At 29.6% G+C, this 16659-nt stretch overlaps 3 protein-coding genes across 6 annotated transcripts; 2 read left to right on the forward strand and 1 right to left on the reverse strand.

Moving 5' to 3' along the window:
- The first annotated feature begins 98 nt into the window (after positions 1-98).
- On the forward strand, positions 99-5759 carry LOC117176210 (aldo-keto reductase family 1 member B1-like). Its single transcript, XM_033366337.1, has 6 exons — positions 99-126; positions 210-319; positions 2043-2328; positions 3389-3789; positions 5304-5452; positions 5532-5759. Exons 2-6 carry the CDS (start codon positions 248-250, stop codon positions 5572-5574), a joined length of 951 nt encoding a protein of 316 aa, XP_033222228.1. The 5' UTR covers positions 99-126; positions 210-247; the 3' UTR covers positions 5575-5759.
- Positions 5423-12353, reverse strand: LOC117176208. 4 transcript variants are annotated; one of them, XM_033366334.1, is made up of 8 exons: positions 11592-12353; positions 9901-10718; positions 9774-9812; positions 9229-9551; positions 6584-7018; positions 6137-6530; positions 5716-6062; positions 5423-5575 (listed from the first exon to the last, which is right to left on the reverse strand). In XM_033366334.1, the coding sequence occupies exons 2-7, from the start codon at positions 9920-9922 to the stop codon at positions 5797-5799; spliced, it is 1479 nt and encodes a 492-aa protein (XP_033222225.1). In that variant the 5' UTR covers positions 9923-10718; positions 11592-12353; the 3' UTR covers positions 5423-5575; positions 5716-5796. The 4 variants fall into 4 exon arrangements, with proteins under 4 accessions (XP_033222225.1, XP_033222224.1, XP_033222226.1 ...); XM_033366333.1 differs by having other exon boundaries at positions 11578-12353; XM_033366335.1 differs by lacking the exon at positions 11592-12353 and having other exon boundaries at positions 9901-10096; positions 10294-11571.
- Positions 10538-11600, forward strand: LOC117176623. The gene is made up of 2 exons (XM_033366877.1): positions 10538-10937; positions 11106-11600. The coding sequence occupies exons 1-2, from the start codon at positions 10538-10540 to the stop codon at positions 11333-11335; spliced, it is 630 nt and encodes a 209-aa protein (XP_033222768.1). The 3' UTR covers positions 11336-11600.
- Positions 12354-16659: the final 4306 nt, after the last annotated feature.

A 16659-nucleotide genomic window follows, 5' to 3' on the forward strand; every position in this document is an offset into this window, starting at 1 on the left:
CCTTTAGTTTTTATACGAAGCTCAAGTCAATAGTCGTGGAGAGTGCGCGCGCAACAAAAACAGGTCTTCTCTTTAGTTTCCACCTGATATGGGGAGGGGGGGCTTGAGAGGAGGTGTTCCAATTAGGTAAAATGTTGTCTTAGTTGTTGGCGTCACGTGGTTTGATAAGGTATTATTTAAATCGTAAATATATTTTTTACATTCCCAAGGTTTAAATACACAGGCGCTGGAGTCCTGCTTTTTCGTAATGGTGAAAATTGAAATGGTGACATTCAATAATGGAAATCAGGCTCCAATTATTGGTCTGGGAACATGGAAGGTTAGCATAACCTTTAACAAGTTATAGACATACAAAATCACCACAACAGTAATCGAACCAGTTTTATCCTCAAAATATCGAAATTACAAAAAATGGTGTTAAATTGAACAGTTTAATAATTGAAATAAAATATAAAGCGTTCTCAATTTAAAAAAATATCGTTTTGAAAATATACCATTTCTGGATTATTCCAGGTATATAAATAAAAAATGAATAATGTAAAATACAATTTAATACAATAAAATATTAGAAATTGATTTTATTCCACAAAGTAAAAGTTAGATAAACAAACTAGCACACAACTTTATACAAAATATTGACTTTGATATAAACTAATTAACTAAACAATAGTTAGCCGGTTGATAAGCCACAGGAATGACAATAAACAGTATAGTCTCTTATTTTTTCCAAAAGTAATAAATTCAGAAAAATGTTTGGTCTCTTGTAAAAAAAAGGAGATCTTCCAGTAAAGTACAAGTGGTGAATTATTTTTTATATTAAAATTGTTTTCTATTAGAATAGTTCTTAAAAAATAGTTAATAAATTTTCAACTTATTCTGCAGCTTAAGATATACACGGCGTCCAACTAAACCAGAAAATTTACGCCTAAAACAGCGAAAACTATATATTAAACTTTAAAATTGTTTTTCTAAAAATATTAAGTTTTTTTATGTTTAATAATTATAATTTCATAAAAAACATGATTTTTAAGTTGAATAATTATAATTATATAAAAAAACATGAGGCTGTATATATGAAATCAATTGATTAATGTATAACATTATATTTTTAATGATGATCTTTTTATCGAAATAAATTATACCACTCTCAGCTTTTAACCCAGGATCAACGACGAGGACGTGGTGGTATGATTGATCTCATACAAAAAAAATAATAATTACCTTTTAGTAATAAATTAAAAATACGATACAACTAAAAAATGTGTTGTTTAGAAAAAAAATTAATCAACTTTAAATATGAAATGTTTTACGTTACAAAGAGTTGAATCGAGCGATATTGTAACAAAATTTATTGATGAGTTACGCAAAGCGCCGTTGGCCATAGAAACATCAAAAACATTGAAATTGCATGTTCTCCTTCAACATCTTAGCCAATATTTTCAAAAGATGAGCATGGATTAGGATTGTGGTCTGAGCAAGCTAGAGAGGTATGCCACCATGAGATTTTGAAGTTTTTGAATAAACAGACAATTAATTTAATAAGCGATCCTTTTTATTCACAATGACCTCGTCGATGACCCTGGGTTAAAAGCTGAGAGTGTTATAATTTATTTCGATAAAAAGATCACCATTGACAATATAATGTTATGCATTAATCACTTGATTTCATATATACAGCCTCATGTTTTTTTTATATAATTATAATTATTCAACTTAAAAAAATATATATTTCTGGAAAAACATTTTTGAAGTTTAATATATAGTTTGGGCTATGTTTTAAGCGTACATTAGTTTTTTATTTTTTAAAATCAAAAAGGGGATCAGCTGGGATTTCGGGTTTGCCATTTTTGAGTATTTTCAGGCACTAGGAAAAAAAAGAATTTGTATATTGGTACTTTTTAGCGACATGTCAAGCAAACTTTTCTAGTTTAGTTGGACGCCGTGTATAGAAGTAAAATTCTTTCTTGGGGTTTCACTCTTTTAATAAAATTAAAAACGAAAATGATTATTATAATTGCTGATTTAAAAAAATGTTTAATCAGTCTAAGGCGAATGAAGTCATAGAAGCCGTCAAAAATGCAATCGATGTTGGATATCGACATATAGATTGCTCTCCTGTTTACGATAACGAAAAAGAGATTGGCGAGGCCTTAAATTCAAAGTTTAAGGAAGGAATTATCAAACGAGAAGATGTTTTTATCACCAGCAAACTTTGGTGTACTGAACATTCACCAAATCTCGTGGAACCAGCCTTGAAAAAAACTCTCAGTGATCTTCGCCTTGAATATTTGGATTTGTATCTTATTCATTGGCCCATGGCCTTCCAAGGTCAGATTAAATTTATAATTGAAGCCTGTACAATTAAGTTTAAAACAGGGTGGCTACTGACCGGGAATTTTGGGAATTAACCAACCATACCCGTTAAAATATCGAATTATAAATGTACCTTTTATACTGTATTATTTTAAGAATTTAAAGAATGTGTTGGTGGATTTTTCACATACTAAAGTTCCTTTTATATTTGAAAACGCAAACTTCGGTTTTAGATATTTAATATAGCATTATATAGGAAATCTAAATTTACATAAATCATTACATATAATTTACATTTCAAAGTTATAATTTATGGATACCTTTTGATTTGAAAATTTATCCATTTTTTGTTGAAAGTGAATTCTTTTTATTGAAAAGTCTACTATTAGATATATTTTTGGTTCAGAATTAAGTAAAAATTCTACTACATTTTATACTACTACATTTATGGTTAAAACTTAATTTTTTAACATTTTAAAGTCTGCTTTATTATTTTAAGTTCAGAATTCATCTCATTTTATAACAAATTCTACTCTTTGTTTGAAATCATAATTATTGTGTTGAAAATTCACTATTTTCTTTCAAAAATCATCTTTTTCATGTCGAAAATTCAACCATTTTATTAAATATTAGTCTTTTTTTCGATAAAAAATTCATCATTTTCTATGGAAAATTCATAATTTTTGGATCAAAAATTCATCTTTTTTAAACTTTCTTCTAAAAGATTCGTCTTTTTGGCAATATATTTTTACTTAAAAACTTGGGAATTAACTTTTTTGAAAGCATTTTGAGCTCTGAAGTCTGAAATATTTTTGTACAATGATTTAAATTATATATTTTACCTTGAATTTTTAACATGTTTAATTAATTTCAAAATTTGTATAATAAAGCTATTAGTATTGAATAATTATTAATATAAACACCTTACACTCAACTGGGAAAAATGTAATTTTTGACCGGGACAAACGGGAAATAGCTTGGAATTTTTGTTGAAATTTGACTGACCATCCAGTCAAAATTTTAGTTTACTAATTAAAATTTTTGAATCCCATTAAGGAACATTTTCTAATTGCAGAAGGCAAAGAGAGTTTCCCCACAGATGCAAATGGAAAATATCTAGGTTCCGATGTCGATTACGTGGATACATGGAAGGCAATGGAAAAATTAGTGGAGGATGGATTAGCAAAAAATATTGGAGTGAGCAATTTTAATTCGAAACAAGTTGAGAGAATCTTGAAAATCTGCAAAATTAAACCAGTGGTTAATCAAGTCGAATGTCATCCTTACCTTCCTCAAGTTAAACTTTCGGAATTTTGTAAATCCAAAGGAATAATTATAACTGCCTACAGTCCCTTCGGTTCTCCTGATAGATCCTGGGCCAAACCTGACGATCCTCAACCATTGAAAGACGAGAGAATTAAAAAAATTGCTGACACATATAATAAAAGTGTAGCTCAAGTCATTATTCGTTATCAGGTAAATTAAATTAAATTGATATCAGTTTGATAAAATCAAAGATGAATCTCACAGACGAAATATGTTGTTTTTTTGTTTTGTTTTTGAGGAAATTAGGCGATACATATTTTTGCGATTTGTGAAAAAATTACGCAGTTATGCGTATTTGAATTTTTTGGTATTTGGTATTTGAATCTTCTTAAAAAACCCACACTTATATTTTTCGATAATTTTTTGTTGAATTTGTGCTGTCATGAGGAAAACACCTTGTGAGTTTTATGCGTGCTAAATAACTTTTCTGGTCAGTAGAATTTTTTTTTCGTGAAATTGAATTTTCGCATTTTTCTTGCAAACAACAGATACGGAAAATAATATGCGTTAATGTAAAGAACACTTCCTGTAAGTTTCACGTGGGCTAAACAATCTTTATCGACAGAAAATCAATTTTCTTAAACTCGAATTTTCAAATTGACTAAAAAGTTTTTTAATGATGTTGCAGCAGAGCAGCCCATTCTTTTAACTGCACAAATCTGTTATTAACTATATTATAAATTGTTTTTCTATGCTCAGCTTCAAAAGCAGGATACACTTGTCGTTTGACAGTCAAATTTATTCTTCGAAATTTACCCATTACTGTAAATCTAAATTTGCATAGGGGCTTCTGGCATTCTAGATACATACAAATATCATGGAATGATAGAAACAATGAGTAAAGACATTTAAGAATTTCAATTATTCATTTATATATAAAATTTTGAAAATAACTTTAAAGTCTAGAAATATATGGGCAATTTCTTCGAAAGTGGGCAAACCTCGCCTTTTTTATTTTTACAAATATTTTTTACAAATTTTCGTTTATATAAATAAGATATTTTCTAAGTTTAATGTAAGCTAAACAATTCTTGAGGTCAAGAGAATTTTTTATGTTTATGGAAATTGAATTTTTTTATTTTTCTCGGAAATGATACAAAATACCATAAATTAGTAAAAGAACTTTTTGTAGAACTTTCTTAGCTCTGAAAAATATTTGCTCACCATTTTTTCGTATCTGTCGTTATTTGCAAAAAATATGCGAATGTTAGATTTTATGAAAAAAAATTCTCCTGGCCAGAAAAGTTATTTAACCCAAATAAAACTCACAACGTATTTTCCTCGGCTATTAATAATTTCTGATAAACCGCCGCCATTTTGTTGATTTTTAACATTTTTAAAACTTTGTCGCGGATTTCGAAAGAAGGTGATAAACTCTTCCAGAATCTGAAAAGAAAGCTTAAATATCTCAATTAGGTCAAAAGTTGAATAAATTAAGATAACAAATTTGGGGTTTTTTGAAAAACAAAGCCAAAATTTCGTACATTTTGTCCCCGAGAGATTCTGCAACTTCAAGTGTAGAAACTGCCTGATTTTAAACGGATTCGATCTCCTAAATTAGTTTGTAATTATATAAATTAGATAAAACTACTGTAAACGACGATTTTCTAAAATAGAATTATGATCAGTAAATACATTATACAATGGCAACAAATTATTTTTAGATACAGCGAGGCCACATTGCTATTCCTAAGTCGGTCAGCAAAACGCGTATGCAGGAAAACTTGAAAGTTTTCGATTTTGAGCTGAGTGAAGATGACATCAAAGAAATACATACATTTGATAAAAAAATGAGAGCCTGCGCCATGTCGATGTGAGTCTTTTTTTTCTGCATCTATTAAATTTTTTATTTAGTATTTTACTATTACAAAACAATTTTTATTTGCTTTCAGGGCTGTGGATAACGAGCATTATCCTTTTCACGAGGAGTTTTAACCTGCAAATATTAGGGGATAAAAACTGAATTAAGTGCGTGAAAAATAGTAATAAGAAATAACATATTTTTCTATTGTGAGATTATTTAGATTCGTAATTTACCAAACGTGGATGATTATTGATAGTGTATCGTTTATTTACCGATAAATAGTAAACAAATTAATGATTCAGCTTGAAATAGAAAATTCTTCCTTTCGTTCTTTTTATATTTTGTCTGGCGAATTAATTGAAAAGACAAGTTCCTAGATGATCTTCATTATTACATCCACAATCACATTCGCAAAATTCATCATCACTACTGACTCTTTCAAAATTCTGAACGTTTTTATTTTTAGCTTTCGGTTGATAATTACTTTTAGATTCTGCACCACAATTACAGGGAAGTTCTGACTTTCCACGAGCACATTTTCCTTTGCAAGAACATCTGCATCCTACTTTTTTAGAATGAGGACCTTTTTTACAAGCCTGATTTGGCGAGAATCTTCCACCTAATTTAAATCAGTATTATTTTTGAGTCTTAAAATGATAATTTTAAAGGATCGAAATTTAATTGCATCGTTACCAGAAGTTGGAATTCTCCCAGAAGGAGATTTAATCGGTGGACACGAGGCTGAAGTTTTATCGCAAGAAGGTGGTTGACAAAGTGGATTCTCACCACAAAATTTGGTCTTTCCTGGTTCCAAATTTTGTTTAGGATATAGACGAGAGACATGAGAACAGGAGCAAGATTTTTTTTCTGAACTTGGATGTTTTGAAACCAAAGGCGCACAACAATATCGAGGAGGGCAGTTTGGGTTTCCACCAGAAAAAGGATTGTTCAGATTTTTATTCCAGGAAATGCAGTCTTTCCTATTTACCATTACCAGTTTATCAACTCCTCCAGTTTCTCGTTCCTGATTTTTATCGGCAGACCAACTTGGATTTTGATTCGTTCCACTCTGAAAAATACGAAAAACCTTTTTCCTATTATGTCAGAAACTTTTTACTAAATGATAATATGAATACTGACAAGCTCTTGTTCATTTTCAATCATTTTCTTCTTTAACTGGTGCATGTTATATTTTTGAGTTTGATAAGTACATCGCCACTTTCTATCACTAGTTTCCAATTCCTTGACTCGTTTAGTCATTTGATTTCCACCCAAAGTATCTTGGAACTCTTTCGACATTAAAAGACATTCCATTTGTTTTCTGTAAAACATTTCTTTTTCTTCAAGCTGCCTTATACAGCATTTCAGACTTCTCTCTTCTTCTCCGAGTTGTCGAATTCTAGTCAGGCATACTAAATCTTCAGAGTGGATCGAGTGAAGACTCAAAGTCGATTTTTGATCGACTTCCTTTTCCAAAGTTTCTAATTGATTTCCCAGTTCTTTATTCGATAATTCTAGAGATTCTAATTCCATTCCACTTTCTTCTAAATCAACATCTGCAGTTATTATCTTCTCCTATAAAGAATGCAATCACTGTTAATTACACAGTTAATATTACAAAAGTACGCATTAAAGCTAGGAGAATGTCTTACATTTTTTTAATAATCATTTAATCCAAAATAAAAGTCGGAATTTATTGTTCTTTTGTGTAATTTTAATTGTTACTGAAAACCTCTGGTAAAAAAATGTTCTGCACTTGTCTGCTTTTATCTCAGATTCCAGTTTTTTGTAATAAATTAATTTAGATTGAAATAACCTAGTACAAATAATTTTTGTGTAAATAATTGCTGTGTTAAATTATTTATTGTTTCTCAATAACTTTTTGCTTCGGTAGCTTTGTACAACTGTTGATGTGTAGGGGGGGCCACCCTACAGTAGATAATCATTAATTATTATAAGCAAAGATATAAGTAAAATAATCAATTCTAGTTTTAATATACCAATACGTATCGTGTCTTAACTATTAATTACATTACATTATACATATATCAAATGTTTTCCAATGAGTAAAATTATTTTATTTGCAACAAACACTGCAAACATAATCCAGGTTAAATGTTGTATAAGGTTTCCGATATTGGTAAATTTTTTTTTAGTTTAATTGTAAATGTATCTATTTTGAACTGTTTAATGGTAAAAGGTTGCAATTTTTTAATAATGGATGGTTCAGATTTAAAATGTTGGAATTTTGACTATTTCTACTTGAAATTCTTCATATTTGTAATGTCGAACATAGAAGCTGAAATTTTATCATTCATATACTTATTTATTATAAGGACGAAAGTACAAGTATTACAACAAATTTTGTGTGAACAAATTTAAAACATACCAATATTATTTATTTTGGACATTTGGGTAAGTTTGACTTTTGGACGAACTTTTTTCATATTACTTCTTAATTTTTTTTAATTATACGATTTCAAATAATGTTAGCTTAATTTGTAACATAAAGGATTGCCTATTCGATTAAGAAATTTAGTTATTTCTTAATACGAAATTTTTGACAATTTTTTTCATGACTTTAGCCACATCTTGTGCGATGTTAAAAAACTAACTCGGTAATCGAAAGGGTTAAATAAATAATATTGGCTCTATTTTTGATAGTCTACATTCTATACGAACCAAAAAATTCGGCTATTTGTACCGAAATTCCGGTATAAATAGCCCCTTTCCCGGTCCCGCTATATGTAACAAAATACCCAGTGGGCACAAAATTTGGCGACGTCTTTACGACATCCTATGTCCATGTCGTTTCGGTGGCTGCGATATCGTAAAGACATCGTCAAATCATACGACTTATTTACGATATCGTAAAGACACTGGGTAATCCGGTCTTTTGTACAAACATTTTGGTACACGTAGCCACGACCCATTTTTTCATAAATGACAATATTTTCTCAGTTAAAAATTTCTATTAATCATATTTCAATTCTTGAAAGTATTAATTATTTGTTTTTTTTCTTGTTATAATATCTAAATGTAAATATATTCACTGTAAATGCTTAAAATAATGACTTTTTAATGTCTTTAGCCATCATACTTTGGATTTACTTAATTTAAGTGAATTAATCATTTTAAGAACATACAATTTTAATGATTCAATAATGATGAAATATAAACATTTTTAACTAAAGATTGGTTTGCAATAAAAAATGTCTAATTGCGAATTTTTTAAACTTGAAATAGTTTATATTTAGAATTATTGAATTGTTAACGTTTTCAATACAAATGTACTGAATTGTTCTAGTTCGAAAACTTCAATTAAAAATTATTCGAATCGATTTTTTTATTTTTTAATTATTTAATCTGGAAGTGACTAAATTAGAAAAAATTAGTTGTGTACAGCTTCATTTCGAGAATTTTGAAAGTTTGAAACATTAAATTTTGAAATTTATAAATTTTTCAATAAAATATTTGTTAAATTTCAGACTGGCAAATTAATGTTGTACATAGTTTCAAAATATGCTACTAAAAATTGTTCGATTTTCTGATTAAAAAAGTTTCTTACAATTTGATAACAGTTTAAAATAAATGCTTATTTTGTTGTGTGTGTGTTTAAAACAATGCATTTGTTCCAGACACGAAAACATGATAGATAATTGGAATCTGGAACATTATAGAAAATTTTCGGAGAAATGCAGAGTATTTTGAGATTTTTTTTCACCAGAAATGTTTTCATGGCAAAAAACATTTACCAGAACTTCGGGAATTCAAGCGGGGCGTACGTGCAACTCGGCAGTCTCCCGATTGAGATCCTCGACTGTAGTTTTCAAATTGTCCAGAAGTTTTTCTGTCGGATCAGGATACGGAGAAAATTTGTTCATAATTTCTCGAATTTTGCAAATGGGAGCATCCTCACATTTTTGACCAGAGATCCACATATTGAAGGCCATCAATGCTGGAAGTGACCTTTCGAGGGTGGACACTTTATTTTTTAAGTACTGCTGACGATTTGCCAAATTGCTCTTTCGATCCACAAATTTATTAACAACATCTTCCAGCTCAGGAGATGGTGACTCTTTATACATTTTTATATCCGATTTGCAACCTAAAATTTTAGTTAGAGCATTTTAAAAATTTTATTTTTAAACATCTTGTCCATCTAGGGGTAAAAATTTAATTTTTTAAATTAAAATTTCACAATTCTCAATTATTAAGCAATATAAAATATTGAATAAATACCTAAGAACTTGAAAACTTGTAAGTGACCTAACCATCAAATAAGCTACACAAAATTTAATTTTCAGTACATTTAATTCTCCGGACTTACCTGAACAACGGGTAGGTTCGATAATTGGTTCGTTGTGTTCTGTGAAAATAATAAGCACAACAGAAAATTTTATGATAAAGATGAAAAATAAAGAAACGAAAATTAATTAAGAGAATAAAATACATACTGTGACAATGAGTATCAGCCATAATTATCCTTTTCACTTATAAATTTGTAAAGTTTCAACAAAAAAACTAAGTAATATTAATTTATTCCCGAAAATTTTTTATCTCAATTTTTATTGTTTATGTCATTTATGTTAACGTTTCTTTTAAACTTGAAGTTGGCTCATACTAAAGTTTTATTTCTTAATCTGGCAGCTTCTTAGATAAGAAAAAAAAAACATATTTTTTATCACCTTGAAGAGAATTTTAACTAACTAATTTATCAACCCACAAAGACAAATACTTATTTTGTTGAAAAACTTTTTAAAATATAGATCCCCAAACATATACTTTACTGATTAATTTTAAACTTTTAATTTCAAGTCAATTGAATGTATACTCTGCTATATTCGTACTGGAAAACTTTCGATATATTTATCAGAAAGAAAAAATTTTTATTTCACTTGAGTTTTTAAGAATTGGTTACAATTCCGCATTACAAATCTTGACAATTTATGTGAGAGGTTGACATTTTAGTAACAAGGATGTTAAATAAAATAGCTGAGCGACGGAAGCAAAATGGTTTAGAATTTTAGAAGCATACCGATGACGCTCGAAAAAAATCGAAAGTCTGAAACCTGGAGCTCAAAAACGTGGAAAATGGTGCTACGAGTCAAATTATTCAAGCGTGAGTCCCATAAAATTAAAAACACTATTTATCTAGGTGGATTTGATTTTAATCGCTCTTCTTCGCCCTTTAGTTTCCGAAAAACCGAGGAATTATCCTTCCTGGTGCATCCATCAGGTGGTAGTTTCATCGATGATTCCAGTTCTCTTAAAACTGGAACCAGTATAACATTTCAAGAAAGTTTAGAAAGCGGAAAAATAAAATTTGATGACCAAAGGGTGTTTTTTGAAGGACGAAAATTACGAAGCTATAATGCAGGAACTCGAATTTATAGATATCGAAAAAAGAAGACATTTCTCAATGGAAATTTTAGTGCACCTGCAGGCGTTAATCCCTATCATGTTGCTTCCTCTAGTGCCAGAAAATATGCAGGTTAATTATTGAGTAAATTATTACAAATTAAACCTACAACATTTTTATTAAAAATGAAAATTCACTTAGAAAACTTATTGCGTTAAAGATTCTATCCAAAGTTGTAATAATCCCACCGCATGTTTTAAAATTATTTTTTAAATGAAGACTCATTTGCATTTTCATTAGGTCCTCCTCGATTGATATTTATTTGGCCTCAAAAAACACCAACACATGGTACATTATTTAGAATAGTTGGACCTTTAATGCATGGAATTTTGACTGGTCTAATTCTTTTGGACATAATTCATATATGGCCTGGTGAATTTTTACCAAAATCTTTACCTTCATCAGTTCCACCGCCGAAACCACCAATTAAATGCAATGTGATTGAACCTCGATGGTTTGACAGGGATTGATTAATTATATTCAGAATAGTAAAAGAAATTAAATTTAAGATTAGAAACAACTTTTTGAGAAAAAATTTAATAAAAATAATCGTAATTAATAAGATGTCGATACGTCGATGCAAATCCAGCTACAGTGAAATCAAAAATAATATATGATTTTTGGTAAATCTTCGACAAAAATATAGTTTTTTAAACCGTAACTACTAGATAACCTGTTGATTGACATTTTTTATTTTTTCGCAGAACTTTACCTGCTCTTTCGCACCTTTTCAAACAAAAAATCCCGTGTTTTGGGGCAAGATCAAAGAAATAAATTTTCCTCCAAACATTGCCGGATTCACTTTATTTTTCCATGTGTTTCAGGTTTCAGCTATACCAAAGAAGCTATAGGTCCTCACTTCCCCTCTCTGCATGAACACATCAAGTTTCCCCTCCTTAAAACCAGATTTTTATTTCGTAATAAAAGCAAACATCACAACCATCCGCAACCCACGTTACCCACGTATATCGCATGAAAAGTATCGCAGTGCGCATATACAGATATATCTATATATTGTTATTTGTCTTTCCTATACTAAAATAATACTAAAAAAACATTAATTATCAATCAGTTTCGTGCATTGTCAAGAGAATCTTATAAAGTGGAAAAAATTGGGAAAATGGGTCCCTTTCTGATCATTTTCACGGCAGTGATAGTGATATTTTTCTTTAAAATTTATCAGTATATTAAACTTTGTCTAGTTATAAATAAACTTCCAGGCCCTGTTATATTTCCACTGCCCACTTTAATTTTTCAACTTCTCAAAGTCAAAGCTGAAGGTAAGTTTTATGATTCTAATGAGATTATTTGAAATTGAGTTTTCTTTTGTAACAAACTTTTGTAACCTACTGGTTATACAAAACGTCAGCAAAAATAAAAGAAAATCCTTTGTCACTTTTTAACATGACTATGTCACACTGTAAAGTGAACACAAAAATCTATTGAATTTTACATCTCTAGTGGATGTAAATAAAACATGTACATAAGAAACACAGGACTAAGCTAGTCACTAGGCATGCCATCCTAACTCGGCCCAGCGGGGTTGAATCCACAGGAGGAGGGATAATTCCATGAGTGGGAAAGTCGCCATCTTACGATGTGCCACTTGATTATGCGCGCGAGCATTTTTGCCGACAAACTGCGCATGAAAATATAAACATGTGGGCGCTGCCATGTTTGTCGCGGGACATCAAAAGATGGTAGACCTCCCCTCATTGCATCAACCCCGCAATGGCATGCTTAGGCCCATGTTTCCAACGTCCATGAAATAAAAGGACCCTCTCGTGTATCGGAGTAAGTTTACCAAAATTTGTAAGAATCCACCTAGCGATGAATTTTGCAATTAAAGCTTTTGTAATATTCCAAATTAGCCGGTCAGTAATTTTACACACAATTTTAAATTGATTATGTGAAAGAATCATGGAAATAGGAAACAAGGGACTAGGCACACCATGTCGGGGGTGATGTAATGAGGGGGAGTTCCGCCACCTTTTGATGTCCCGCAACAAACGTGGCAGCGCCCACATGTTTATATTTTCATGCACAGTTTGTCCGCAAAAACGCTCGTGCGCATAATCAAATGACACGTCGTAAGATGGCGGCTCTCCCCACTCATGAAATTCTCCCCCATCCCGTGGATTCATCCCTGCTCGACAAGTTCGGATGGCATGTCTAGCAAAGATAATCGTAGATGCGGTACGGGGCGTCGGAGTGGGGAATTATATATACAGGACATCACATTTTCTGCCCTATCGAGATGCTGCCCTCATCGTACTACGAAGTCGAATTCTTGTTTTCTCATTCTTCGTAAAATATGACGATAAAGTAGTAGAAAAATTTATTGAGGTTAGAAAAGTTTGACATGTATGTATCGCTGAATTTTTTCAGATCCTTTCAGGTCTGAAGCTTGATACAGGTTTTCGTTACAGCCTTTTTTTAATTATAAAAAAAAATGTTCTCGAAAAGTCATATTTTTAATTTAAAAAAAAGGATTATAGAAAGACATTTCAAGATAAACAAGTGCTGAAAGCATTTTTCTTTGACAATTTTTTTTTTATTTGAAATAATCCAATATTTATACCAAAGAAACAACTTTTTAAATTTTTGAAGTATTTAAATATTATTATTTAAATTTAAAATAATAATTAAAACAAAATATATTTCAGGATAAGACATTTTGGTTGCAAATATATATAGTATTTTTTAAATCACAAAAGTTCTTCTGAAAAATCGAAATGTTAATTAAAAAACACGTGTTTTTATATATTAATTTGTTGGTAAAATTTTTTGTATAATTTTAATTTTAAATTCAAACAATAATTTTTAACGCTTTAAATATTAAACAAAAATTAATTTGATAACAATATTTTATTATCGTAGTTTTAATAAATAATTAATATTGATTAAGAAACAATTTTATTTGGGGAGCCTTATTATTTTTGAATTTTCAAATTCGTTAATATTATAAACTGTTCAGGAATTTTATTAGTTTTGGAATTGTATTTTTTGGGACAGAGAGTTTTACCGAGTCGGAAATTTTATTTTTCGGGATATTTGAGCCGTCCCCATAGAATTGCAGAAAATTTGCTCTAATTTTAATTTCGGCGCTCTATCTTGTTGATTTTTTCCTACAGTATTATTAAAAAGAAATGTGTATGGAAATTTTTGATATCACAAAGTTAAAGATAATCTCAATTAAAAATTTAAAAATTCGCTATACATCCAATTTTTATTCCTGGTTCTTGGCCATTTTTTTCTAATCCATTTCAGTGACTGGTAAACAGGGGTGATTTTCTCTTAGAAAATAAGTGATTAAAATTTGAAAAAATTGGGTATGCTTTTTTGACATCTAGGTATGTAAAAAAGGTAAACTGCAGAAAATTTAAAAACTAATTTAAGAACTATTTATACTTTTTAAAGATACCAATACAATTTACAACACTAATTGTAAAATTTGCAAATTTTTAGGCCTTCAGTTTAGGAACTTGAATTTTAACGTTAAAATTTCTTCATTTTCAGAATACAGCCTTATTGTTTGAATTTTCAGAATTTTTCGAAATTTTTCGAAATTGTTGAAAGGCGAAAAAGTTTGAATTTAAATTTTAATAATGCGAAAATACACCATTTTCTTTGTTCATTTGCAATCCAGCGAGTCACTTTCTTTCGCTTCTTTTGAAAGTCGATCCTTTGCTTTCAGTTTTCTTTTTAAACTATACCGTGAATTCAACTCATTTCTAATTAAATTTTTGCAGCTGCATTTAGATTGAATTATACAAAGGTTTTTTGTTTTATATATAAATTAATCAAAACATTTTCTTGGTTTTTCACGACTGTAATTTATAACTCTAAAATGGAATAATTGTAGCTCGAACATGAAAAAGTATAGACTAATTTCATATTTAAAGAGATTCTATCACATATATTGAACTATTAAAACCTCTGACCTTTTTTAAGGTTTTTAAAACTCATTGAAAAAATTTTTTTAAAGAATTTTAGTTGTGATTTCTTAATAAAAGAATAAGTGTTATTTAGTCTCCAGAACAGCAATTTCAAAAATATTTAAAGCCTTAATAATTTAGACATTTTAAATTTGTAGTCTTCAGAATATATTGAATAATTTCAAATTTAAACCTATTTAAATATTTCGTCTGAATTTTTGAATAGAAAGTGTTCGATAATTTAAGATTGAAACCTCTCAAATTATTTAGTTACAAATTAAAATCATACAACTTCAAGTTTTATTTATTTTTTGATCCTTTGCCACCCCCCCCCCAAAATTATTTATTTTGTAAGAAAATAACGCCTGATTTTTGTAAAAATTAACAAATATATATTAAAGGTTCACTCAGGGTCACTTTTGTTCAAAAAGCTTATTCCTGAATAAATTAACTCTTATTGTTTCCGATTTCGTTCTGTCACTCAGGGTAATTTTATGTGAAAAATATTGATTTACATACAATTCTTAAAATAAAAAAATCTGTGTGTCAAACAACAATCCAATCCGACTATTCTTTCAAAAGTTATCCAATATCCAGACAACCACAACCACAATAACGACGACGTAGACGCCAGAGAGACAGACAGATACCGATGTAAAAACTTGTTTTTCTGACTCGAGGAGCCTCAAAACGTCGAAATTTAATGAAATTCGCGAAAATCATTTTTTGCATAAAACTCTTCTCATTCTGGATGAGAATGTGATAAAATAATCATAGGGCCTTGAAAAAGTAGCGTATTTCGCCTCTTGACTTTTTTCCATATCAAGCTTTTTTTGCTTCAAATGTCCATTTTCGTTTGGTTTTTTGGATTTCGAAAATCCTTTAACTTTGGTTTCAAATTTTGAAAAAAGTGGTCTCAAAAATTTTGAAAAATCTTCAACTTATTGGATTTTTATCAAAAATGGCTGTTTAACAAACTCGATCTTTCTTTTTGGTCCCTCGAACAGTGTGTCAAAGCCCAATCCAATCGGACCAATCTTTCGAAAATTATCCGGTTTACAGACAACAACAACGACGACGCCGAACAGACAAACAGACCCCGACGTAAAAACTTGTTTTTCTGACTCACGGGGCCTCAAAACGTCGACATTTGATAAAATCCGAAAAAGTTGTTTTTCATAAAAAACTAATACCTTCTCATTTTTTATGAGAATGTAGAAATTATCAACGAGATTGGTAGAAAATCTTTCAAAGAATAAAATTATTGTCCCGTAAGGTACAACCGAAAAATTACGATTTCAAAAAAATGAAAGTTGTTTTAAATATTAAGCTAGACTTGCGACCGGGACAAATCAGAAAATGAAAGTAAATTTGAAAATTAAACTGCAGTTCGAGTATTAAAAACTAAACAGTAATTGATTTTACAAGGTGATTCTAGATCTGTTCAAAATGATATAATTCACATATTTTAACGTTAAAATTTGAACTAATTTAATTGCAAAGCCTTAGTCGTGACACAAGTGTAAAGTTCGAATTAATGGCTTCTTAAATCAACGCCTTTATTCAATTTTAAAATCTTTTTGAAGTATTATTTCAGTATAAAATATTCCATTTTTAATCTATTTCGTTTGGAAATAAAAAAAAAAACAATTTTCAATAGTAAAAAATTTGAAAATGAATTGTCACGATTTCAGAGCGACAAATTTAAACTTGAAATGTTACGATTATAATTGTTGAATCTTTTTATTTGTATTTCGAAGGTAAATGTATTTCATTTTGATTCTTAAAGAACAGTTAAATAAGCATTAATTTAGAAAAAAATCAAATAAGCTAGAGGTTTCTGAATGTTACAAAGA

This window comes from Belonocnema kinseyi, chromosome 7, assembly GCF_010883055.1.
Source record: "Belonocnema kinseyi isolate 2016_QV_RU_SX_M_011 chromosome 7, B_treatae_v1, whole genome shotgun sequence".
NCBI classification, from domain to species: Eukaryota; Metazoa; Arthropoda; class Insecta; order Hymenoptera; family Cynipidae; genus Belonocnema; species Belonocnema kinseyi.